The 26,912-nt window shown below is 41.0% G+C and overlaps 1 protein-coding gene across 5 annotated transcripts in view; it reads right to left on the reverse strand.

The window, feature by feature from the left end:
* Nucleotides 1-3,089: 3,089 nt before the first annotated feature.
* Nucleotides 3,090-26,912, reverse strand: part of C11H3orf33 (chromosome 11 C3orf33 homolog) — a 34,532-nt gene continuing 10,709 nt past the window's right edge. Inside the window, exons 2-6 of one of the 5 annotated variants that reach the window (XM_045161769.1) lie at nt 26,397-26,604; nt 23,805-23,864; nt 17,246-17,393; nt 7,617-7,777; nt 3,090-3,553 (exon numbers count right to left, since the gene is read on the reverse strand). In XM_045161769.1, coding sequence (XP_045017704.1) covers nt 3,161-3,553; nt 7,617-7,777; nt 17,246-17,393; nt 23,805-23,864; nt 26,397-26,507 — 873 coding nt within the window. In that variant the 5' untranslated portion in view covers nt 26,508-26,604 and the 3' untranslated portion in view covers nt 3,090-3,160. Of the gene's footprint in view, nt 3,554-7,616; nt 7,778-17,245; nt 17,394-23,804; nt 23,865-24,885; nt 24,971-26,396; nt 26,699-26,912 lie in introns of those variants that run through there. The other 4 variants (XM_004651956.3, XM_045161772.1, XM_045161770.1 and 1 more) reach the window with 4 other exon arrangements.

Below are 26,912 nucleotides of genomic sequence, written 5' to 3' on the forward strand. Positions count from 1 at the left end.
GCAATGGCAAAGAAGTGGGAGAAGAGTGGCCTTAGACAGTGTGTGCAGTAGTTCCTTTACTAAAAATAATGAATTTTGAGCTGAGCATGGTGGCACACACCTTTAGACCCAGCACTCAGGAGGCAGAGGTAGGAAGATCACTGTGAGTTCGAGGCCACCCTGAGAATACAGAGTGATTTCCTGGGCTAGAGTGAGACCCTACCTCGAAAAACAAAAATAAAATAAATAAATAAGTAAAAAAGAAAAGAAAGTCAACAAAACCAGACAAGCACATAAACATTAAATATGATTGCCCCAAATAACTAACACAACAGCCCATAAAGTTTGCTCTTCATTTAGAGCTGGGACTGTAACTCAGTGCTTGCTCAGAGTGCATCAAGTCCTGCGTTCAATCCCATGCGGTGTGTGAGGGAGTGCAGAATAAAGCATTAATACTATATGTATACACCCTTCAATATGTTTTTATTTTATTTTATTTTTTATTTTTAATTCATTTATTTGAGAGCAACAGACATAGAGAGAAAGAGGCAGATAGAGAGTAGGTGTGCTAGGGCCTCTAGCCACTGCAAACGAACTCCAGACGCATGCGCCACCTTGTGCATCTGGCTAACGTGGGTCCTGGGGAATCAAGCCTCCAACTGGGGTCCTTAGACTTCACAGGCAAGGGCTTAACTGCTAAGCCATCTCTCCAGCCCTCTTTTATTTTTTAAATTAAAATTTAAATATTATTTATTTATTTATTTGAGGGAGAGAGAGGAAGAAGCATAGAGAGAGAATGAGCATGCAAGGGCTTCCAGCCAGTGCAAATGAACTCCAGACACATGTGCTCCCTTGTGTATCTGGTTTACGTGGGTACTGGGTAATTGAACCAGGGTGCTTAGGCTTTGCAGGCAAATGCCTTAACCATTAAGCCATTTCCTCAGCCTTCTTTTGTGGTTGTTGTTGCTGTTTTCTGAGGTAGGGTCTCGCTCTAGCTCAGGCTGACCTGGAATTCACTATGTAGTCTCAGGGTGGCCTCAAACTGACATTGATCCTCCTACCTCTGCCTCCTGAGTGCTGGGATTAAAGGTGTGTGCCACCATGTCCTTTTGTTTTGTTTTGTTTTGTTTTTTAATGTAAGGTCTCCCTCTAGCCCAGGCTGACCTGGAATTCACTATGGAGTCTCAGAGTGGCCTCAAGCTCACAGCTAACCTCGAACTCACAGCAATCCTCCTACCTCTGCCTCCTAGTGTTGGGACTAGTGTTTGCCACCACATCTAGCCTGGTAAATTTTTATAGTGTTACATTTCTCCTTCAAGGTTATGCTGTCCTTTGGGGCCTGGTGTGGCTGTGCATGCCTTTAATTCCAGCCAAGGTAGGAGGATCACTGTGAGTTCAAGGCCACCCTCAGACTACACAATGAATTCTAGGTCAGCCTGGGTTAAAGTGAGACCCTGCCTTGAAAGGCCAAAAAAATTGCTCTCTATAGTTTATTTATGTTAATTATGATATTACAATTTTGGGGCTGGATTTTTTTTTGGTGGTTTTTCAAGGTAGGGTCTCACTCTAGCCCAGGCTCACCTGGAATTCACTATGGAGTCTCAGGGTGGCCTTGAACTCACAGTGATCCTCCTATCCCTCCCGAGTGCTGGGATTAAAGGTGTGTGCCACCACGCCTGGCTTCAAGGATTTTTTTTTTTTAATTTTTTATTTATTTATTTGAGAGCAACAGACATAGAGAGAAAGACAGATAGAGGGAGAGAGAGAGAAATGGGCGCGCCAAGGCTTCCAGCCACTGCAAACGAACTCCAGATGCGTGCGCCCCCTTGTGCATCTGGCTAACGTGGGACCTGGGGAACCGAGCCTCGAACCGGGGTCCTTAGGCTTCACAGGCAAGCGCTTAACCACTAAGCCATCTCTCCAGCCCAAGGATTTTTAAAAATTAATTAATTTACTTATTTGGGAGCGACAGATAGAGAAAGAGGCAGATAGAGCAAGAGAATGGGTATGCCAGGGCCTCCATCCACTACAAATGAACTCCAGACATGTGCTCCCCTTGTGCATCTGGCTAACATGGGTCCTGGGGAATCAAGCCTCGAACCAGGGTCCTTAGACTTCACAGGCAAGTGCTTAACTGCTAAGCCATCTCTCCAGCAACCCCCACCATTTTTTTTTTTTGTTTTTTTGAGTTAAGAGTTTCACTCTAGCTCAGGCTTACCTGGAATTTAGTCTCAGGGTGGCCTTGAACTCATGGTGTTTCTCCTACCTCTGCCTCCTGAGTGCTGGGATTAAAAGCATGTGTCACAAGGTCCAGCTTGGGTTGGATTTTTTATTTTTATTTTGTTTTTTGAGATAGAGTCTCGCTCTAGCCCAGGCTGACCTGGAATTTACTATGTGTAGTCTCAGGGTGGCCTTGACCTCATGGCAATCCTCCTATCTCCGCCTTCTGAGTGCTGGGAGAAAAGGTGGGCACCACACTTATGGACTTTGGGGTTGGATTTTGAGACAGTCTCACTATGTAGTCTAGGCTAACCTTGACCTCATGGTGATCTGGGATTACAGACATGAGACATCATACCCAAATATAATAATCTTTAGTTTTTTTTTTTTTAAATTATTTTGTTTATTTTATTTATTTATTTGAGAGCAACAGACAGAGAGAGAGAAACAGGCAGAGAGAGAGAGAGAGAATGGGTGCACCAGGGTTTCCAGCCACTGCAAATGAACTCCAGACACGTGTGCCCCTTGTGCATCTGGTTAACGTGGGTTCTGGGGAATTGAGCCTCAAACCGGGGTCCTTAGGCTTCATAGGCAAGCACTTAACCACTAAGCCATCTCTCCAGCCCTAATTTTTGGTTTTTTTTTTTTTTTGGTTGCTGTTGTTTTGTTTTTCGAGGTAGGGTCTCACTCTAGCTCAGGCTGACCTGGAATTCACTCTGTAGTGTCAGGGTGGTCTGGAACTTATGGTGATCCTCCTATCTCTGCCTCCTGAGTGCTAGGATTAAAGGCATGCACCACCACATCCAGCATAATCTTTAATTTTAAATACCACTAAGGTTACCAGTTTGATCATTTGGATAAGTTTCTATTTCAACTCAAAAAAACATATATTTATTATTTTACTCTTTTATTTATTTATTTCACTTATACTTACTTTACACCTATAGACCTCATGGATATTTTATTTTTTTCTACGAAAGTGTAAGTGACTCATAAACTCTCTGAATTTTAGTGTTAAGGAGTAGTTATTTATGTTGTCTTTCCATGTTTCATAAATCCTCTGCCATTTTTCATGATAACTTTGTTTTTTCAAGTTGAAATCTGATTCTGTTGTTTTAAAGTTTTTCCATATTTCTCTCCAGGAATCTTTGAATTTTCCCAAATAACTTTCTTTTTCAGATTCTTCCTTCCATATTCCTTCTCCTTTTTTGACAGCTGCTAATTCAGCTTTAAGCAGCTTTCTGTGAATTTTCCAGTAGTTTTTAGAATCATGACTTAGTCCTTTAATAAGAACAGTTTTGCCCAGGCCTCTTCTCAAAATTTCTTCATTCAGATTCACACTAAAAGATCTACCCTTGAATATAAAAAGAAAGCAATTATTTGCAAAAACTGTTATTATACCCACCACATCTTATTTACCTTAAAGCCAGTCATTCTGCAAGTTTAAGCCCTTCAAAGAAAAGAAAAAAAAATTAACAAAAGGGTCCTCAAAAAAAAAGGGTCCTCACCTCATGAAATTACAAAGATTTTGCACTGCAAAGGACACAGTGAAAAAAGCAAAGAGGCAACCAACAGAATGGGAAAAAGTCTTCACCAGCTATATATCTGATAGAGGATTAATATCTAGGATATACAAAGAACTCAAAAAGTTAAATAATAAGGAATCAAACAAGCCAATCAAAAAATGGGCTATGGAACTAAATAGAGCATTCTCAAAGGAAGAAATACGAATGGCATATAAGCATATAAAAAAATGTCCTACGTCACTATCATCAGGGAAATGCAGATTAAAACTACATTGAGATTCCATCTCACTCCTGTCAGATTGGCTACCATCATGAAAACAAATGATCATAAATGTTGGCGGGGATGTGGAAAAAGAGGAACCCTTCTACACTGCTGGTGGGAATGCAATCTGGTCTAGCCATTGTGGAAATCAGTGTGGAGGTTCCTAAAACAGCTAAAGATTGATCTACCATATGACCCAGCTATAGCACTCCTAGGCATATATCCTAAGGCCTCATCTCATTTCCTTAGAAATACTTGCTCAACCATGTTTGTTGCTGCTGAATTTATAATAGCTGGGAAATGGAACCAGCCTAGAAGTCCCTCAACTGATGAGTGGATAATGAAGATGTGGCACATTTAAACAATGGAGTTCTACTCAGCGGTAAAGAAAAATGAAGTTATGAAATTTGCAGAAAAATGGATGGATCTGGAAAGGATTATACTAAGTGAGGTAACCCAGACCCAGAAAGCCAAGCGCCACATGTTCTCCCTCATATGTGGATCCTAGCTACAGATGATTAGGCTTTTGTGTGAGAAGGAAAATACTTAGTAGCAGAGACCAGTAAGTTAAAAAGGAGATATAAAGGAAAGAGAAAGGAAGGGTTGGTTGGTATTGTAAATATGTAACTACAATGATTGAGATGGGGAGGTAATATGATGGAGAATGGAATTTCAAAGGGGAAAGTGCGGGCGGGGGGAGAGGGAGGGTACTACCATGGGATATTTTTTATAATCATGGAAAATGTTAATAAAAATTGTGAAAAGAAAAAAAAAGAAAAGAGAAATAAATAAATTAATTAATTTTAAAAAAGATGAAAGAATGTGAAGTTCAGAAAGGTGAAGTCTTTGCCCATCATCACACATCTATTGCATGGCAGAGCAGAAAGTAGAGATTGGCTATCTTTATGCCATGCATGGTCCGGTGGGCTTATGGGTGTTATAGTCAGTTTCCCCTTGCCAGTGTTTGGCACACTCTCCTGTTCCTTTTGTCCACTTGATGTTGGCCAGGAGGTGATGTCCACCCTCTGCTCTTGCCATCATTTTCCCCTCCCATCATGGAGCTTCCCCCTTGAGTCTTTAAAAATAAACCTCCCCCCCCCACAAAAAAAGGGTCCTCAATCTGGAAGTGGCCACATAATCCCAGTATTTAGGAAAGATTATCACACAAATTCAAGTCGAGCCTGAGCTACATAATGGATTCTAGGCTAGCTGGGAGACTCTGTCCCAAAACAACAAATACATAAGCAAGAAAAGATGTTTAGGGCTGGAGAGATGGCTTAGTGGTTAAGGTATATGCCTGTGAAGCCTAAGGACCCAGGTTCGATTCTCCAGGTCCCACGTAAGCTAGATGCACATGGTAGTGCATGCATCTGGAGTTTGTTTACAGTGGCTGGAGGCCCTGGTGCACCCATTCTCTCTCTCTCTAATAAATAATAATAATAAAAAAAGTCAATTGACTTCGAACAAGGCTCTCTTCTACTAATAAAATTCTTTAATTTGCATTCACTGTATTAATTTCCTAAACCTTTTCTTTTAAAATATTTTATTTATTTGCAAGCAGAGAGTGACAGAGAGAGAGAATGGGTGCACCAGGGCCTCCATCCATTGCAAATAAATTCCAGATGCATGCGATACCTTGTGCATCTGGCTTTACGTGGGTACTGGGGAATCAAACCTTAGGCTTCACAGGCATGTGCCTTAACCACTAAGCCATCTCTGCAGCTGTGTTTTTGGTTTTTTGAGGAAGGGTCTTTCTCTAACCCAGGCTGATCTGGAATTCACTATGTAGTCTTAGGGTGGCTTGAACTCATGGCGATCCTCCTACCTCTGCCTCCAGAGTACTGGGATTGAAGGCATGCACCACCACACCCTGCCTTCAAATGACTCTTTAAAACTCTTTAGACATATTGTCTCTGACTGAAATAAGCACTTTTGTGCTTTGCTGGTTGTATTGTAGAAGGAAGATGGGACATACAATATAGGCACAATAACAGGAACCCATAGCAAAATGAAAAGTTAGTCAAACCAAAATGAAAGGCACCAGCATTAAAATGCTAAATTAGGTTAAAATTCTAGTGTCTAAGGAGAGCACTGGTAGCTAAGTTCATATTCAAAAACACTTCCCTCAAAATAATATAATTGAATCTTATCCTAAAAATTTCATTTCTGGAATACCCCAATTATTTAAAAAATATTTTTATTTATTTGCTTGCAAGAAAGAGAGAGGGAGGCAGAGAGAATCAAACTCAGGTTGTTAGGTTATTTTTTTTTTAATTTTTTATTAGCATTTTCCAGGATTATAAAAAAATATCCCATGGTAGTCCCCGCCCCCCCCGCCCCCCAGCTGTTAGGTTCTTTAGGCAAGTGCCTTAACCAATGAACCATCTCTCCAGCTTTCAATTCTTGTTCATTTGTTTGTTTTGTTTTGTTTTTCTAGGGAAGGTCTCACTCTAGCCCAGGCTGACTTGGAATTCACTACATAGTCTTAGGGTGGCCTTGAACTCATGGTGATCCTCCTACCTCTGCCTCCCAAGTGCTGGGATTAAAGGCATGCACCACCATGCCAGCCAGCTCCCAATTCTTTTTTTTTTTCCTAGGTAGGGTCTCACTCTAATCTAGGGTGACCTGGAATTCACTATGTAGTCTCAGGGTGGCCTCAAACTCATGGGAACCCTCCTATCTTTGCCTCCCAAGTACTGGGATTAAAGGCGTGTACCACCATGTCCGGCTAGCTCCCAATTCTTAAAGAAACTTTATAAATGGAATTTTCTCTCACCAATTCATGAAATTCTTATTGGAACTTAAAATAATAAAATTATTTTTAGACACTGGAGAGATGACTCAGTGGTTAGATATGCTTGCTTGGAAAGCCTGAAAACCCAGGTTCAATTTTTACAGGGGCAACAGGCCCTGATGTGCCTATTCTCTCTCTCTTTCTCTTTCTAACCCTCTCTCCTAAACATATAAGCAAAAATAATTAAAACAAAATTATGTCAGTAAGATGGGCGTGGTGGTGCGTACCTTTAATCCTAGTACTTGGGAGGCAGAGGTAGGAGGATCGCCATGATTTCTAGGCCACCCTAAGACTACATAATGAATTCCAGGTCATCCTGAGCTAAAGGGAGACCCTATTTCAAAATAAATAAATAAATAAAATAAAGTAAATAAAATAAAATAAAAAATTAATTAATTTTGGAGCTAGAGAGATGGCTTTTTTTTTTTTTTTAAGACATTTTCCTGCAAAGCTTGAGTACCCAGATTTGATTTCCCAGGTCCTTGTGCTTGTTTTGGCAGCACATATACTAAAATTGATTCCCCAGGTCCCACCTAAGCCAGATGTACAAGGTAGCACATGCATCTGGAGTTTGTAGTGGCTAGAGACCCTGGCATGCCCATTTTCTCTCTCTCTTGTTCTGTCCTCTTTGTCTTTAATAAATAAATAAAAATTTTAAAAAATTAAAAAAATTATAATGGAACATATATAATAAATACCTTATGCTCTACACAAAATCACTATTAGCACCAGTTTGAAAAGTTCAGAGTCCCATCATATTAAATGTGCCATTTAAATAGTATAGACATATAAATATGAAGAATAAGAGTATTAGTTATTTCTTTACACTGCTTACCTTGTTCACTAGAAGGTAGCAAAAGAGTGCTGAATTCTCTTTTCCAAGAAGCTGGAACCACAGTAGCTGGGAAGGTTTTAGCTCTTCCTGTAGCCAGACTTTCCCAGTTTCAGTGAGTTCTACTCCGGCCAGTTTAACCAGCAAAACACCAAAAGGCTCTTCTAAAAAGGCAAAGTGGAAATTGTATTTAGCTTCAAGAGCATGCCACAAAACAAATTCCAAAGTGACATGCCCCACCACACTGCAAATGTACGCAAGCATGCATGCATGCACACACAATCCCACTTAAGTATACTGTTTGTTTATACTCAAACTCCAAACTTAAGTCCAAATTTAGCCTATAATCAAATGTTCTTTTTACAAAATTATTTATTTATTTGCAAGCAGAGAGAGAGGGAGAGAGAGAGAGAGAGAGAGAGAGGAGACAGACATAGAGAATGGGTGTGCCAGGGCCTCTAGCCACTGCAAATGAATTCCAGATGTATGTGCCCCCTTGTGCATCTGGCTTATGTGGGTCCTGGGGAATTGAACCTGGGTCCTTCGGCTTGGCAGGCAAGCTCCTTAATCACTAAGCCATCTCTCCAGTCCTCAAATGTTCTTTTTAAACAATGCAAGTGTATTACAAATGGAATATTTTCAAAAATCCATCTCAGGGCTGGAGACATGGCTTAATGGTTAAAGTGCTTCCCAGCGAAGCCTGAGTACTCACATTCAAATCTCCAGGTCCCATGTAAGCCAGATAGATGCAGTGATATAAGTGCACAATGTCACACATGGGCACAAGGGGGCTCATGTGTTTGTTCACAGCAGCTGAAGGCCTTGGAGTACCCATTCTTTCTGTCTCGCTCTCAAAACAACAACAAAAAAAAGTAAAATAAAAATGAATTTAATTGATTCCACAGTACCCATGTAAGCCAGATGCACAAGGTGGTGCATGTATGGAGTTGGTTTGCAGTGGCTAGAGGCTCTGGAGCCCCCATTCTCTCCCTCCCTCCCTCACTCTCTCTCTCTGTCTTTCAAATAAATAAATAAAAATTTTTAAAAAATGAATTTAAAAATCCATCTCAGTAAACTCTATAACAAAGAGATTTAATCAATGTCACCTTTCATAGTTTTTCAAACGTGGTCCTACATTATACATGTAAAGCTATAGCTATGTAGCCTAATAATCTGGCTTTACTGCTAATAGAAATTGTTTTATTTCTTTTTATATTATTTTTAAATTTATTTTTATTTATATATATATATTTTTAAATTTTATTTTTATTTCATTTATTTTTTTAATTTTTATTAACATTTTCTATGATTATAAAATATATCCCATGGTAATTCCCTCCCTCCCCACCCCCACACTTTCCCATTTGAAATTCCATTCTCCATGGTGATCCTTCTACCTCTGTCTCCTGAGTGCTGGGATTAAAGGCATGTGCCACCATGCCTGGCTTCTTTCTTTCTTTTCTTATTTAAAAACAGGGAGAAAGAGTCAGAGATAGAGGACATGATATTAGGACCTCTTGCCAATGCAAAGAATTCCAGATATATGTGCCATTTTGTGCATCTGACATTATGTGGGTACTGGGGAATTGAACCCAGGCTTTTAGGCTCTGCAAGTGCCTTTAACTGATGAGCCATCTCTCCAGCTCCTTCTCTCTCTTTTTAAGAAAGTTATATCAGCCGGGCGTGGTGGCGCACGCCTTTAATCACAGCACTTGGGAGGCAGAGGTAGGAGGATCACCGTGAGTTCAAGGCCACCCTGAGACTACAGTTGATTCCAGGTCAGCCTGGACCAGAGTGAGACCCTACCTCGAAAAACCAAAAAAAATAAATAAAATAAAATAAAATAAAAAAGAAAGTTATATCTTTTATTTTTAAAATTTTGTTTATTTTTATTTATTTATTTGAAAGTGATAGACAGAGAAAGAGAGAGAATGGGCATGCCAGGGCCTCCAGCCACTGCAAATGAACTCCAGACACGTGCTCCCCCTTGTGCATCTGGCTAACGTGGGTCCTGGGGAAACAAGCCTCGAACTGGGGTTCTTAGGCCTCACAGGCAAGTGCTTAACTGCTAAGCCGTCTCTCCAGCCCGTGAAAGTTATATTTTTTAATTAGCTAACAAAGAAGTCTGTTGCTATACTAAAATTTTATGCTGTCTTTACTTGTGTTTATCCACCTTCTTTCCCTCCATCCTTTCCCATCAACTACAGAGCCTTTTATCTTTGTATTCTGCCCCTTCACTTGCCTTTTTACTATCCTATCCTCTAATCCCTCAGGCTTCTCTCTCAAAGCTCCAGTCTACCTTTCTGACCAGAACTACTGATGCTTACTATAACTTATACATAAATCAAACTATTCCATGCTAGAATCAGCATATGAGAGAGAACACTCTACATTTTGTATTTCTGAGCCTGAGTTAACTTAGTATAATTTTTTTCCAGGCTCATCCATTTTCTTGCAAATTTCATTATTTCAGTTTTCCTTAATGCTGAACAGAACTCCATTGTATAAATATACCACTATCGATTCATCAGCTGATAGGCATCTGGGCTGATTTCATTTCCTCGCAGCAACATATACATACAACAGCAACAAACAGCTGCACAATTATCTCTAGACTATAAGCCAAAATAAAACTTTCCTCCCATTAGGTGCTTTTGGTTGGGTGCTTTATTCCAGTAATGAGAAGTTAACTATACCAATGGCCTTGACTTGTAGTTCTCCACTTTCTTGTATGCTCATGATTTTGAATATTTGATCTTTTATTATTTTTTTCCCAAGGTAGTCTAGGCTGACCTGAAATTCACTATGTAGTCCCAGGGTAGCCTTGAACTCATGACAATCCTCCTACCTCTGCCTCCTGAGTTCTGGGATTAAAGGCATGTACCACCACTTCCAGCATATTTGGTTTTTTAAAGATGTTCTGCATTTCTTTCATGTTCTGTTTTTTTTTTTTTTAAATATTTGTAGAGCTGGAGAGATGAATTAGCAGTTAAGGTGTTTGCCTGCAAAGCCTAAGGACCCGGGTTTGATTCTCCAGGTCCCATGTAAGCACATGGTGGCACATGCATCTGAAGTTCATTTGCAGTGGCTGGAGGCCCTGGCGCACCCATTTTCACTCTCTCTATCTTTCTCTTTCTTTCCCTCTCTCTGTCTCAAATAAATAAAGAAAACAGCTAAATAAAATGTTTTAAAAAATAAAAATATTTTTAATTTTGTTTATTTATTTCAGAGAGAAAGATAGAGAGAGAACAGATGTGCCAGGGCCCCCAGCCACTGTAAATGAACCCCAGATGCATGTGCTACCTTGTGTATTTGTCTTATGTGGATCCTGGGGAATTGAACCTGGGTCCTTTGCCTTTGTAGGCAAGTGCCTTAACTGCTAAGCCATCTCTTCAGCTCTCATAGTCTATTTATACTTTTTTTCCTTGTCATATATGCAAGGTGAGAACCTGAGTTTGGATCCTCAGCACTCACATAAAATTCCGGGTCAGGCAGTATGTGCCTATAATCCTAGCACAAGAAAGGTGAAGACATAAAGATCCCTAAGGGGCTTGCTTGCTAACATGTCTAGGGTGAGACCCTATCTCAAAAAAAAAAAAAAAAAGAGGAGCCATGTGTGGTAGCACACACCTTTAATCCCAGCACTTGGGAGGCAGAGGTAGGAAAGGTGCATTGAGTTTGAGGCCACCCTGAGACTAAATAGTGAATTCCAGGTCAGCCTGAGCTACAGTAAGACCCTATCTCAAAAAAAAAAAAAAAAAAAAAAGTTAAAAAAAATTGAATGTGGTAAATTTTACTGTGAAGTACTAGAATTAATAATGTGAAATATAAAGTTACAATAAGTTAAATGCTATGGAATATAACTACTATTCATCAGATAATAGAAATAAGGAAACTTTTTTTTTTTTTTTGAGGTGGGGTTTCACTCTAGACTAGGCTGACCTGGAATTCACTATGTAGTCTCAGGGTGGCCTTGAACTCACGGCAATCCTCCTATCTCTGTCTCCCCAGTGCTGAGATTAAAGGTGTGTGCTACCTCGTCCAGCTGAACATCTTTTATATATAAATTTAATCATGTTGCAGTCCCATTTTTACAAATGACATTAAACATTCAACTTTAAAAAATATATATTTATTTATTTAACTGCAAGAGAGAAATAGGCAGAGAGAGAGAAGGGAGAAGAGAGAGCAAAAAAGAGAATAGGTGCACCAGGGCCTCCAGCCACTGCAAACAAACTCCAGATGTGTATGCCTCCTTATGCATCTGGCTTACGTGGGTCCTGGGGAACTGAACCTGGGTAATTTGGCTTTGCAGGCAAGTGCCTGAACCTCTAAGCCATCTCTCCAGCCCAACATTTAACATTTTTTTTCATTTTAATTTCTATTTATTTATTTATTAGAGACAAAGAGAGAAAGAGGGAGAGGGAGAGGGAGAGGGGAAGAGAGAGAATGGGCACATGCCAGGACCTCTAGCCACTGCAAACGAACTCCAAATGCATGCACCACCTTGTGCACTTGGCTTACGTGGGACCTGGAGAATCCAACCTGTATCCTTATGCTTCACGGGCAAGCACCTTAACTACTAAGCCATCTCTTCAGCCCCCAACATTCAACTTTAAAAAAATAATTTAATTTTTTTATCTTTTCACAATTTTTATTAACATTTTCCATGATTATAAAAAATATCCCATGGTAATACCCTCCTCCCCACACTTTCCCCTTTGAAATTCCATTCTCCATCATATTACCTCCCCATCTCAATCATTCTACTTACATATAAACACTACCAACCTATTAAGTACACTCCTCCCTTCCTTTCTCTTCCCTTTATATCTCCTTTTTAACTTACTGCCCTTTGCTACTAAGTAATTTCCTTCTCATACAGAAGCCCAATCATCTGTAGCTAGGATCCACATATGAGGGAGAACATGTGGCGCTTGGCTTTCTGGGCCTGGGTTACCTCACTTAGAATAATCCTTTCCAGATCCATCCATTTTTCTGCAAATTTCATAACTTCATTTTTCTTTATCGCTGAGTAGAACTCCATTGTATAAATGTGTCACATCTTCATTATCCACTCATCAGTTGAGGGACATCTAGGCTGGTTCCATTTCCCAGCTATTATAAATTGAGCAGCAATAAACATGGTTGAGCACATACTTCTAAGGAAATGAGATGAGTCCTTAGGATATATGCCTAGGAGTGCTATAGCTGGGTCATATGGTAGATCAATCTTTAGCTGTTTTAGGAACCTCCACACTGATGTCCACAATGGCTGGACCAGATTGCATTTCCACCAGCAGTGTAGAAGGGTTCCTCTTTTTCCACATCCTTGCCAGCATTTGTGGTCATTTGTTTTCATGATGGTAACCAATCTGACAGGAGTGAGATGGAATCTCAGCATAGTTGTTTTTTTTTTTTTTTTTTTTTTTTCTGAGGTAGGGTCTCACTCTAGCCCAGGCTGGCCTGGAATTCACTATGGAGTCTCAGGGTGGCCTCGAACTCATGGTGATCCTCCTACCTCTGCCTCCCGAGTGCTGGGATTAAAGGCGTGCACCACTACGCCCGGCTTCAATGTAGTTTTAATCTGCATTTCCCTGATGACTAGGGATGTAGAGCATTTTTTCAGATGCTTATATGCCATCATATTTCTTCTTTTGAGAACTTAGTTCCATAGCCCATTTTTTAATTGGCTTGTTTGATTTCTTATTATTTATTTTTTTGAGTTCTTCGTATATCCTATATATTAATCCTTTATCAGATGTACAGCTGGAAAAGATTTTTTCCCATTCTGTAGGTTGCCTCTTTGCTTTATTCACAGTGTCCTTTGCCATACAAAATCTTTGAAATTTCATGAGGTCCCAGTGGTCAATCTGTGGTTTTATTGCCTGAGCAATTGGGGTTATATTCAGAAAGTCTTTGTGAAGACCAGTATGTTGAAGGGTTTCCCCTATTTTTTCCTCTAGCAGTTTCAGAATTTCAGGTCTGATGTTAAGGTCTTTGGTCTATTTGGACTTAATTCTTGTGCATGGAGAGAAGAATCTATTTTCATCCTTCTATAGATACATATTCAGTTTTCTCAGCACCATTTGCTAAAGAGGCTGTCTTTTCTCCAATGAGTATATTTGGCATTTTTGTCAAATATCAGGTGGCTATAGCTACCCGGACTTACATCTGGGACCTCTATTCTGTTCCATTGATCTACATGTCTGCTTCTGTGCCAGTAGCATGCTGTTTTTGTTACTATAGCTCTGTAGTATAGGTTAAAATCAGGTATGGTAATGCACCTTATTTTTGTTGCTCAGTATTTTTAGATATTTGAGATTTTTTTGTGTTTCCAAATGAATTTTTGGATTGATTTTTCCATTTCCATGAAGAATTCCATTGGAATTTTGATGGGTATTGCATTAAATGTGTAGATTGCTTTTGGTAAGATTGCCATTTTCACAATGTTGATTCTTCTGTTCCAAGAACAAGAGATGTCTTTCCATTTCCTAGTGTCTTCTGCAATTTTTTTTTTGCTTGAGTGTTTTAAAGCTTTCATTGTAGAGATCCTCACTTCCTTGGTTAGGTTTATTCCAAGGTATTTTATTTATTTATTTATTGATGCAATTGTGAATGAGAGTGATTATCTGATTTCACCCTCTGTGTGTTTGTTGTTAGCATAAATACAGAACTATTTATTTCCCTGAATATATATATCTTTGTTTTGTTTTGTTTTTTTTTTTGGGTAGGGTCTTTCTCTAGCCCAGGCTGATGTGGAATTCACTGTGTAGTTTCAGGCTGTCCTCAAACTCAATCAATCCACTTACTTTGGCCTCCTAGGAGCTGGGATTAAAGGTATACAAGACCAGGCCTGGGAGAAGGAGAGAGAGAGAGAGAGAGAGAGAGAGAGAAAGAGAGAGAGAGTGAGTGAGGGAGAATGGGCCTGCCAGGGCCTCTAGCCACTGCAAATGAACTCCAGACACATGCGCCACTTTGTGCATCTGGCTTATTATAGGTATTGTTAAATTGAACCTGGGTTCTTAGGCTTCGCAAGTAACCACTAAACCATCTCCCCAGCCACCCTTCTTTAATTTAACACTGTTTCTCCTTTATTTTCCACCTTGCTATTTACCTTTATTTATTCATTTACTACCTCCAAACTTAACCTAAATAACTCCTGCATTTATCTTGCCATTTCTGTTTTCTTGTCCTTGGTGATATATTAGTGGGTTTTAATCAATTTAAGTGCATTTCTATATTTATACCAGTTTGGTGTTGTTGCTATTGCAGCTGTTTTGTTTTCTCCTTTCTGAAAGGTACTGGAGATTGTGCCCTCAAGAGTGAGTTGCTCAGTGGGTGTGGTGGCACATGCCTTTAATCCCAGCACTTAGGAGGCACAGGTAGGAGGACTGTCATGAGTTCAAGGCCACCCTGAGACTCCATAGTGAATTCCAGGTCAGCCTGGGCTAGAGTGAGACCCTACCTCGAAAAAAAGAAAAAAAGTTAAGTTGCTCAATAAGAAGATTCCAAAATAGATTTGGAAGAGATAGACAAACAGATGCACAAATTCCAAGAGAAAAATATAAGAAAAAACAGTGCCACATGATTCCTCTAAAAAGATCATAATTCCTTACAATGATTGTGATGGGGAGGTAATATGATGGAGAATGGAATTTCAAAGGAGAAAGTGTGTGGGGGGAGAGGGAGGAAATTAACATGGGATATGTTTTTATAATCATGGAAAATGCTAATAAAAATTAAAAAAAAAAGATCATAACTCCTCAATTTCTAAAGTCAAACACACTGAATGAAACAGGTAAAATATTGGATGAAATATTTGAAAGTTTACTAGTAAAATAATAAGTGAATGCAAACTAGATGAATTCAATCCAGAATCTGGAGGTCAGTTAAAAGGAGAAAATAAGCAACATGGATGAAAAGTTAACAATATGGAAGATATATTCAGCAAGGAAATTGAGATTTTTGAAAAAAAATGTTGGATATGATAAATTTAATAGATGGCTTTGTGGTTAAGCGTTTGCCTGTGAAGCCAAAGGACCCCGGGTCGAGGCTTGATTCTCCAGGACCCATGTTAGCCAGATGCACAAGGGGCACACGCATCTGGAGTTCGTTTGCAGTGGCTGGAGGCCTTGGTGTGCCCATTCTCTCTCTCTCGATCTATCTGCCTCTTTTTCTCTCTGTCGCTCTCAAATAAATAATAAAAAAAATTTTAAAACTTTATTTTTATTTATTTATTTGAGGAAGCGAGAGGCAAGTATAGAGAGACAGAGAGGGAGAGGGAGCAAGAGAGAATGGGCACGCCAGGGCCTCCAGCCACTGCAAGCAACTCCAGACGCATGCGCCACCTTGTGCATATGGCTTACGTGGGTCCTGGGGAATTGAACCGAGGTCTTTTGGCTTTGCAGGCAAAGGCCTTAACTGGTAAGCCATTTCTCTAGCCCTCATCAGTTACTTTTGATCACAAGGTCCTACCTTCAATCATTAGCCACAGGTACCCTTGGAAGTTTACACACTACTCATACTTCTTGTACCTGTGGTTAAAGATGGCTCCCCGAGCTCACGGACAAACCTCGCAGGAAGCCACAGTGGAGGTTGCTCCAAGCAAAGTTCTTAGCCAAGAGAAGAGTTGAGAATCTGGCCAGAGGACACAGAGGCCAAAAGTAGCTGGAGCCTGCTGGGAGTCAGCTAATGGGGTCAGGACTGCGGGCAGAAGACAAGGGCCAAGGGCTTCTTTAGGACAATTTTTAATGTGTTTGTTGTCTATCATTTACCAAGTCTGAGAGGCTACCAAAGTTAGAAGGTCTGTGTTTGTTTCATTTGGCATTGTCAATTAGCTTAGGTCCTAGACCATAATAGATGGTTAAAATCTGTGGAATGAACACCTGAGAAAGAATAAGTGGTTAAATAAAACAAAAGAGAGAGCCAGGTATAGTGGTGCATGCTTTCAATCCCAGTACTCAAGAGGCAGAGGTAGGAGGATTGCTATCAGTTTGAGGCCACCCTGAGACTCCATAGTGAGACTCCATAGTGAATTCCAGGTCATCAGCTTAGGCTAGAGAGAGAACCTACCTTGAAAAAAAAAGAAAGAAAAAGAGATAGAGAGAGAGAGAGAGGGAGGGAGGGAAGAAAGGAGGAATGAAGAAAGAAAGAGAAAGAGAGAAGGAAGAAAGAAAATTTTGAGCTAAACTAAACAATTTCTTTTTAAAAAATATATTATTTATTTGAGAGAGAGAGAGAGAGAGAGAGAGAGAGAGAGAGAGAGAGAGGCAGAGGAAGAGACAGAGAGAAAGAGAGAATGGGCATGCCAGCCACTGCAAACAAATTCCAGATGCATGCACCCCCCTTGTGTAGCTGGCTTATGTGGGTCCTGGGGAATTGAACCTGTGTCCTTTGGCTTTTCAGGCAAACACTTTAACCACTAAGCCATCTCCCCAGCCCCTAAACAATTTCTTGAATAAAAAGTCATGAGTTTAGACATTTCTCTTGTAGACAATGGAGAGCAATCAGGAATTAAGGGAACCTTTTTTGGTATTAAATAAGTAACATCTAGTTATTAACAGTATATTATTAATAGTAATAATAATACCTATAATTGTGACCTAGTGTTATTCTTGCATCTTACTTACTTTTAAATGAAGATATAACAGGTAAAGTAATAGGAATATGTTCAATTTCCAGACCGTTCTCAGTTATCTTGTGCAATCGGCCACGCAGTTTAACATTCCTTCTTATAAATTCCACTGGAATATCTGAAGACTTTGTAAATTTTGATGTCTGTTGATTTATAAGGAGAAAGATATCTTCATTTGAAATTTGAAGTGTGAAAATGCCATCTAAATATTTAATAAGACAAAGTCATTGAAACAGTTTAATTTGGTTCTTAATTTCATAATAATACTTTAAAATGGTTTAATCAAAAGTTATACAACTGGGCATGGTGGTGCACACCTTAATCCCAGCACTTGGGAGGTAGAGGTAGGAGGATCACTGTGAGTTTGAGGATAGCCTGGAACTACAGAGTGAGTTCCAGGTCAATCTGGACTAGAGTGAGACCCTACCTCAAAAAATAAAATAAAATAAACAAAACTGAAATGTTTATATAGACATTAATTATAACAATTATTCACTATTTTCTATTAAAGCTACCATATGAGACACTAAGCCTGGAACCAAAGCAAATCTGAGTAAAATTAAATTAGGCTCTTGACTATTAAAAATTTTTTTATGGGGCTGGAGAGATGGCTTAGCAGTTAAGCGCTTGCCTGTGAAGCCTAAGGACCCCGGTTCGAGGCTCGGTTCCCCAGGTCCCACGTTAGCCAGATGCACAAGGGGGCACACGCGTCTGGAGTTCGTTTGCAGTGGCTGGAAGCCCTGGCGCGCCCATTCTCTCTCTCTCCCTCTATCTGTCTTTCTCTCTGTCTGTCGCTCTCAAATAAATAAAAAATGAACAAAAAATATTTTTAAAAAATTATTAAAAAAATTTTTTTTATGTTTAAAATCCTTTGGGTTGAATATAGCAGTTGTTACTTGCTCAACAGAACTTAATTGGGCTGAAGGCTGAGACAGGTTCATCTGCTGGGTCCTAAAGTCTGCCACATAGTGTGTTAAAGACAGCCACCTATGGGTTGAATGGATGTCTTAATGGTTAGACACTTGCTAGTGATTGCATCTGTCTAATATTTTCTGTTTCTTTCTGGTAAGAGAGGAAATGAGATGCAAACACCTTTTGGTTTCTGTATTGCATGTGGTGAATTACACATAGAATGTCTTTTTTTTTTTTTCTGGTTTTTCAAGGTAGGGTCTCACTTTAGCCCAGGCTGGCTTCAAATTCACAGCGATCCTCCTACTTCAGCCTCCGAGTTCTGGCATGCCTGGCTAAAGTCTATTTTTTTAGGACAGGGTTTCATGCAGCTCAGGCTGGCTTTGAACTTGCTATGAAGCTGAGGCTGTCCTTCATCTTCTGATCTTCCTACCTCTGTATCCCTAGTGCTGGGATTATAAGTGTGGGCCACCAATGCCTAGTTTATGCAGTGCTGAAGATGCATTCAGCAGGCACTCTACCAATTGAGCTATAGCTCCAGCTCCAAACTCTGATAGATACATACTATAACATCTTTTTTTGCCTTGCAGTGTTTCAGAGCAGATCCAGAGCTTCATACATGTTAGGAAAACATTCTATCACTGGGCAACCCTAAGTGCACTATAAAGAGTTTCTAGGGGGCTGGAGAGATGGCTTAGCAGTTAAGCGCTCGCCTATGAAGCCTAAGGACCCCGGTTTGAGGCTCGGTTCCCCAGGTCCCACGTTAGCCAGATGCACAAGGGGGCGCACGCATCTGGAGTTCGTTTGCAGAGGCCGGAAGCCCTGGCGCGCCCGTTCTCTCTCTCTCCCTCCATCTGTCTTTCTCTCTGTGTCTGTCGCTCTCAAATAAATAAATAAATAAAAAATTTAAAAGAGTTTCTAGGGATGGAGAGATGGCTCATTGGTTAAGGCACTTGCTTGCAAAGCCTAATGACCTGAGTTCAGTTCCCTAGTACCCAACATAAAGTCTGATGCACAAAATGGCACATGCATCTGGAGTTCCTTTGCAGCAGCTAGAGGCCCTGGCACTCCCATTCATATTCATATTTTCTCTCTCTCTCTCTCTCTCTTTCTCTCTTCCCTGTTTATCTCTGATTGCAAGTAAGTAAATAAATAAACATTTTTAAAAGAGAATTTTCAGCCAGGCATGGTGGCACAAACTTGTAATCCCAGTACTTGGGAGACAGAGGCAGAAGGATTGTAATTGAAGGCCATCCTCAGCTATAGTATGTATGAGGCTAGCCTGGACTACATGAGATCTTGTCTCAAAGCAAACAAACAAAAAAGCCAGCAGTAGTGGCACACAACTTTAATCCCAGCACTCGGGAGGCGGAGGTAGGAGGATCGCTGTGAGATTGCTGTGAGGCCACCCTGAGACTAGAGTACATTCCAGGTCAACCTGAGCTAGAGTGAGACCCTACCTCAAAAAAATTGAAAATTGAAAAATCAAACAAAAATTGGATACATTTCATGACATCTGTAAATACTTTCAAATGCTTTCATAGAGGGTAACAGAACTGTGACAATGTTAACAATGTTAATAATGTGAATTTAGATGAAAAGTTAACAAATGCCACAAAACTTATCAAAAATTGGGAGACAATGGATTCTGAATCTAATGTTTTAATATTTAACGTTGTTAACTTGATTGATTTAGTATCACCATGGAAACAAACCTCTGAGTATGTTTATGAGCTTATTTCCAGGAAGACTTAACTGAGGAGGAAAAGCCCAACCTTAATGTGGGAGGCACCATCTCATGAGCTGGGCTCCCAAACATAAAAATGAGGGCTGAAGAGATGGCTTAGCAGTTAAGGTGCTTGTCTATGAAGCCTAAGGACCCAGGTTTGATTCTCCAGGTCCCGTGTAAGCCAGATGCACAAGGTGGCACATGTGTTTTGAGTTTGTTTGCAGTGGCTAGAGTCCCTGGTGTGTCTGTATTCATTCTCTCTCTCTCTCTCTCACTCATAAACAAATAAAAATAAAATCTTTTTAAAAAATGAGAAAGTGGTCAATCTCTCTCTCTTCTTTCTGTGAGTACAATGTGAAAGGTTGCCTCTTGCTCCAAACCATGAGTCAACATATAAACCACTTGTTATGGTTAAATTCTGTTGTCAACTTGATCCGATTAGGAATTCACAAACATTCCTCTTATTCTCAACTGCAGAAGGAAGTCCTTCCCCCAGAGTGGGTGTCCCTCCTGGAAGGGGGCTTTATATAAATGAAGCTCTGGTGGAAAAGAGCCCCTTCCTCCCACCTGGCTGCTGGTGCTGCTGCTGGTGAGTGTTTCACTGGTGCATGCATCTTTCTTGCCTTCGTCAGCATTGGTACTGTTTCCCCAGACTTCTAGTATGGACTGAAGACCAGTGGTTCTCCAGGAATCCTTTCAGCATTCAGTGCTGGATTGGGACTGCTGAGCCATCCAGCCACGTGGACTGAGCAGCTACTAGGCTCCTTAACTCTCAAGTCTACAGACTGCTGTTGTTGGACTAAGCTAATCCAATAAATACCCTTTTTAATACAATTCATTCTATGGGTTCTGTTCCTCTAGAGAACCCTGACTAAAACAGATTGTGGTACCAGGAATGGAATAAACAATTTTCAAAAGATAAGATTCATGGAATTGTAATCATTGGAGTTAGAGATGTGGTCAGAAATGTGGGCAACTTAGGACCTGCTGGCATAAGGGAGGTCAGGGGAAGAGACTAAGTAAAGGAAAGGTGGAGGGAGGGTTAAACAAAATCTAAGGGAATATAAATAAGTCATATGGAAACCTACTTTTTGGACACTGGAACACTCAGAAGCCATAGATTGTTACTAGAAAATTTTCAGTGATTTTCAGGGATGGGATACCTTCCAGTGAGTTGTTGGCCAGGGAGGTCCCTGATACCCCCAAAACATCTGAGGCCCTTGGTTTCCCACTGGGAATAGAAGGGAAGACCCTTTTGCTAAAGACTCCACATACTTGGGTTACAAGGTCACTGAGAAATCCTTCAGGAGCTGAGCTGAAAACCTCCTCCATGCAGACCAGCTAATAGAAAGCTGGAAAAAGCTATGCTGCATGCAATTCAATGGCAGAGAGAGAAATTACCAGTGAAGATATTCATCAGTGGACACTGCAAGCTTTAAATTTGGCCAGCCAGGCCAAATGAGCCAACGGGTTCAATAGTGGCATGTCTGTTATGGGGAAACCAACTGCCCTCTAATTTGATTGGAGGCCCGCTCCATGGGAGGGAACACATCCCTGACACTGAAAACCTACAACAGGGGTAGTCATGAGCTCTAGGGGTACAATGTCTGCTGGTGTCTGGCTAAATGTATATACTTTGCTCACCAAACTTCCCAATAAGCACTTCTCTTTTCTTTTTTAATTTTTTTCTAATTTATTTATTTGAGAGTGACAGACACAGAGAGAAAGACAGATAGAGGGAGAGAGAGAGAATGGGCGCGCCAGGGCTTCCAGTTTCTGCAAATGAACTCCAGATGCATGCGCCCCCTTGTGCTTCTGGCTAACGTGGGACCTGGGGAACCGAGCCTCGAACCGGGGTCCTTAGGCTTCACAGGCAAGTGCTTAACCGCTAAGCCATCTCTCCAGTCCATAAGCACTTCTCTTAATGTTCATACCCATATATTAATGCTACTCTCACTTTTAGTTAGAGAAGCTTCACTTTTCAGATGGTGGAGACCTTGGGATGACTCTCAAGAAGGCACCATGGTGCTGAGAAGTGATAGAGGAGTGCTCAGCACTGAAATATCTATCACACCTTCCACGGCTCAGGGTCTATTGTGGAAGAGGTGGCAGAAAGAATTTACGAGCCACAGGAAGGGTAGGACTCCTTACAATGTACTCCTCCAGACACAAAATGGCCTGGATAGCCATGACCTCACAGTGTCTGACCTTACTTACACAAGACCATCATAATAGGAGGGAAAGATCACGACATCAAAATAAAAGAGAGACTAATTGAGAGGGGGAGGGGATATGATAGAGAGTGGAGTTTCAAAGGGAAAAGTGGGATGAGGGAGAGAACTACCAAGGGATATTGTTTATAATTATGGAAGTTGTCAAAAAAATTAAAATAAAAAACACTTTATAGTATGAATGACCTGCATGCTTTCTTTCTCTCCCTTTTCTGATTTTTCTTCTAGGCCAGGCTGACCTGGAATTCACTATGTAGTCGTGGCTAGCCTTGAATTCATGGTGATCCTACCTCTGCCTCCTGAGTTCTGGGATTAAAGGTGTACACCATCACACCCAGCTGCATGCTTTTCTTTACCTCAACTCTTTCTTTATACATAGGCTCAAGTTTTTCAACTATTTCAGTTAATGGGTTAGCAGAAGCCAGGAAATTCATTTTGAAGTAATCATAATGTTATCTAACTATATAATATTTATTATAAATAATAGTGAACAGAGGGCTGGGGAGATGGCTCAGCAGTTAAGTCTTGCTTACAAAGTCTAATGACTCAGGTTTGATTTCCCAGCACCTATTGTTGCAGTTTCTTTCTCTTTCTTTCTTTCTTTCATAGAGAAAGGAGAGAGAGAGAGAAAGAGAATGGACACACCAGGGCCTCCAGCCTTTCCAAAGGAACTCCAGATGTGTGTGCCCCCTTATACATCTGGCTAATGTGGGTCCTGGGGAATTGAACCTGGGGCCTTTGGCTTTGCAGTCTAATGCCTTAACCACTAAGACATCCCTCCAGCCTGCATTTACCTTCTTGTTGCTGGGATAAAACACCTGATCAAAAGCAGCTGCTAGGAGGAAAGAGCTTATTCTGGCTCACAGTTTCAAGGGAATGTTTCATGAAAGCAGGGAAAGGTCTGGCATGAGAAGAGGTTGGACATCACCTCTGCCATAGCAGGTGGAAAATAACAGCAGGAGAGTGAGCTGACTAATACTGGCAAACCTCAAGGTCTGCTCCCCAGAAACATACCTCCTCTCAAATTGCCACCAGCTGGGGATCAAGCATTCAGAGCAGGTGAAGTTTATTGGGGACACTTGATTGAAACCATCACAGCCATGTAAAGCCAGACCCCAAGTGGCACATGTGTCCTGCATTCAGCAGGAAACTCTGGATGTACCCATACACACATAAACACATATAATGCATATAACTAAATTTATTAATAAATTAATATATAGTACACAGTGGTCAATAGTTTTTTATTCAAGAAAAGAAAAAAATGAGATAGTTCATAATGTCTGAAATAAAAATTTAGTGATTATTCCACTATAACAAACTAAATCCTGTATAAGCCATTTTAAGTCTTAAAAAGGTGATTATATAAATTGAGGCTCTAGCTGGGCATGGTGGTGCATGCCTTTAATTCTAGCACTCAGGAAGCAGAGGTAGGAAGATTGCTGTGAGTTTGAGGCCATCCTGAGACTTTAAAAGTTAAGATTCACGGAATTGTAATCATTTGGTTAGAGTGAATTCCAGGTCAATCTGGGCTAAAGCAAGACCCTACCTTGAAAAAAAAAAAGGAAAAGAAAGAAAGAAAAAGAAATAGAGGCTTTAAAATTATTCTGTAAAAGTCTGTGAATTTTACAAGATGTTAAAATATGTTCAATAAATTAATATTGTCTTTTTAATTTTTAACTCACCAGTCGAATACTTCTTAGAAATAACATTATTCCAGCTATGGCCATTCCAGTGCTGATATTCTACAGAAAGACAGTTAAAAAGTGATTCTCACTAATGATCATTCACAATAATGAAAGTACTAGCTAGAAGAGGGGAACAAGAGACTATCCGTGCTAGGCGTGGTGGCACACGCCTTTAATCCCAGCACTCGGGAGGCAGAGGCAGGAGGATCACCGAGAGTTCGAGGCCACTCTGAGACTACATAGTGAACTCCAGGTCAGCCTGAGGTAGAGTGAGACCCTACCTCGGAAAACCAAAAAACAAGAGACTATCCATAAGATCACTAACAGTCCAAATAATGCATATCTTTGAAATATTTGGCTACGTTTTTTCATACTTTGTCCACCAATCATTATCTTCCTGTTTTAATTCTTTCAGCATTTCCAATGTCAGACAGTCTGGCATGACAATAATTTGAGCATATGACTTCCTTGAATGCATGAATGGTTTAATATTTCTTGTACTGTTCCCACATTAATTAGTATAACCTTGCATCTACAGTGATAACTTAAGTATTTGGTAGAAAAACCTAAAATATTACACCTTGGTAAATATGTTGGGTAAATAGTATGTATATGTGGGTAAGTGGTTGAATATTAATATTGTTACTAATAATACATACATTTGACCAGCACTTACTAAATACAAACGTTATTTGATGATGTCAAGAGACACGGCTTTCAATTTTGCACTGTTTAGCTTCTGAACAAAGCTCAGTTTCCTCAAATTTGAAGCAGAATTATATAATGTTAAAGCATTCTACTTAAACCCATTCTCTTCTCTAGGCTTCTAAGTCACCTGTCTCTCCTAATTCTCCTTTTTACTCAGTCTGCTCTTTGGTTTTTGCTGGCCTCCTTTTTCCCACCCAATGTTAGTCTCCCCAAGTTCTCATTTTCTAGTATTTCTGTAAATTTTCTTACTTGCCCCAAGAAGTCATTCAGTGCCAGGCTTTAAACACAACACTAGCTTTATGCAGCACATCATTATAAAGAACAAGAGCAAGGTAGTCAGGGACAGAGGCCCAAGAACATAGATACCAACCTAGCCTGCCCAGACTAGAAAACAGCCACCTGGAGTCCCACTTTCTTCACCTTGAAAAACTTTTCGTGGTGTGACAAGGGCCTAAAGCTGGAGAAGGACATAAATTGACTCCATACTGTGAACTTATACAAAGAAGTTCAGCTTAGGTGGTACCTTGGGATATGGTCTCATCTGCCCTTGAACTTTATGCTTGGCTTGCTTTAACACAATGGGTCACCACAAGACGTTTTTCTCACTATTGCTAAATGGCTCACTATTGCTAAATGCAATGTTTAGCTCCTGTATTAACTGCTGCTTGCTTGCAATTGCAGGAGAGGGAAAATTCAGGGAGGGGAAATTCTGGAAAAGTTTCTGTTTTTTCTAAAACCAGTTGAAATTAACTCTTGGTTATGGATTTCTCCTATAAAAGGAGCCCTGAAGTGCAACCTGGTACTGTATTCAGGCTCCCTAGTCCTGGATGTAGTCGCTGGCTGGCTAATAAAGATTCCTTTCCTACTATTTGGTGTCTGTGTGGTCTTCCCTGGCGGTCCTCACCATAACAGTGAGTGGTCCTCAAACCAGCATTTCCAACCCTCCCAGGTTGGTGGGCTCCTTTTAAGCCTGCACACTTTTCCTGTGTGCCCACTAAACAATCAAGATCTCTGCTATGTACCCAAGCCTGGTAATGAGACATATCCCGATTAAGTGCCTCTTAATTTACATTTCACATTTTCAAGGTTATAAAGAAGCCCAGATTGGGCTACCACGAGACAGCCTGCTCAGAATCCCTCCCAGGTACTCAGCTTAGGACCTGTTCCCCTTTCCTCTTAGCCCTTCTTAAATTAAATCTTTAAACATTTACCCTTTGTGTCTATGTTGTTCAATTCTTTTCTAAACGTGGATAAAGACTTGAGTTGGAGTTCTAATCTCCCTAAAAGCTCAACCCCCCATCAATCCAGTTCTAATTTCTTTTGAATGCTAGACTATACAGCATCCATCTACAACTCCACTTTGAGGTCTAATTAATGACTATCTTCAAGTTCACAATCTCCCTCTACGCACCTTCCAAATTTCCCAACAAATCTTTTACTGAAACACCTTCTCCATATCAGTTGCTACCATCATGAACCAAGTGGCTCTCCCTGTGCTGGGGCCCAGCACCAGCAGGGTTTTGGCTACACTTTCCCTCTGGTGGTCTGGTGACAACTCCCAGTGAGCTCGCCTCTTGGCTTCACTTAAAAATAAATAAATAAACAAATAAGAGGGCTGGGACTGGAGCTCAGTGGTGAAGCACTTGCATGTGCCGGGCCTTGAGCTGGATCCTGAGTATGTGAAAGCAAAACAGGCCTCTCCAAAGCCCGCAGGACTTCGAGCTCCTCTAGGGTCTCCCAACCGCAGCGAGCCAGAGCATCTCTGCGGCGTGCGGAGCCCGGCACAGGCCGTCCGCGCGCCTGGACCTCGCCGTGTCACCACCCGCCCCCGACCCCGGGACGCATCCCCCAAGACTAGCCGGGACGGCCGGGCTGCGGTACCTGGACCAGGCGCAGGTGATCGTCCGCCCACTGCGAGATCCGCGACAACGCGTTGGGCTCCGTCCCGCCCGAATCAGAAGGCGATCCGGGGCGAACAGTCGGCGGCGCCATGTTCGCGACCTCGGGCTGCCAGCGCACATTCCTCCTCCGGGCGGCAGGGGGCGTTGTTCGAGCTGCAGGGCTCCACCTTCCCGCCCTTGGGGTGGCGCTGTGTGTTACACAGAACTATGGTGCTGTGTATGTTGTGTTGTAGTGCGTGTGCTACATAGTACCTTCCATGCCTGCCAGGTCTACACAAAACCCTGTGTCAAAACCAAAACAACAGGGCTGGAGAGATGGCTCAGCGGTTAAAGTGTTTGCCTGCAAAGCCTAACCACCTCTGATTCCCCAGTATCCATATAAAGCCAGATGCACAAAATGGCACAGGTATCTGGACCTCCTTTGCAGCTGCTGCAGGCCCTGCCACACCCATTCTTTCTCTCCTTGCAAATAGATAAATAAATAAAGCTCTGCGTG

The sequence above is a fragment of the Jaculus jaculus genome, chromosome 11 (assembly GCF_020740685.1).
Source record: "Jaculus jaculus isolate mJacJac1 chromosome 11, mJacJac1.mat.Y.cur, whole genome shotgun sequence".
NCBI classification, from domain to species: domain Eukaryota; kingdom Metazoa; phylum Chordata; class Mammalia; order Rodentia; family Dipodidae; genus Jaculus; species Jaculus jaculus.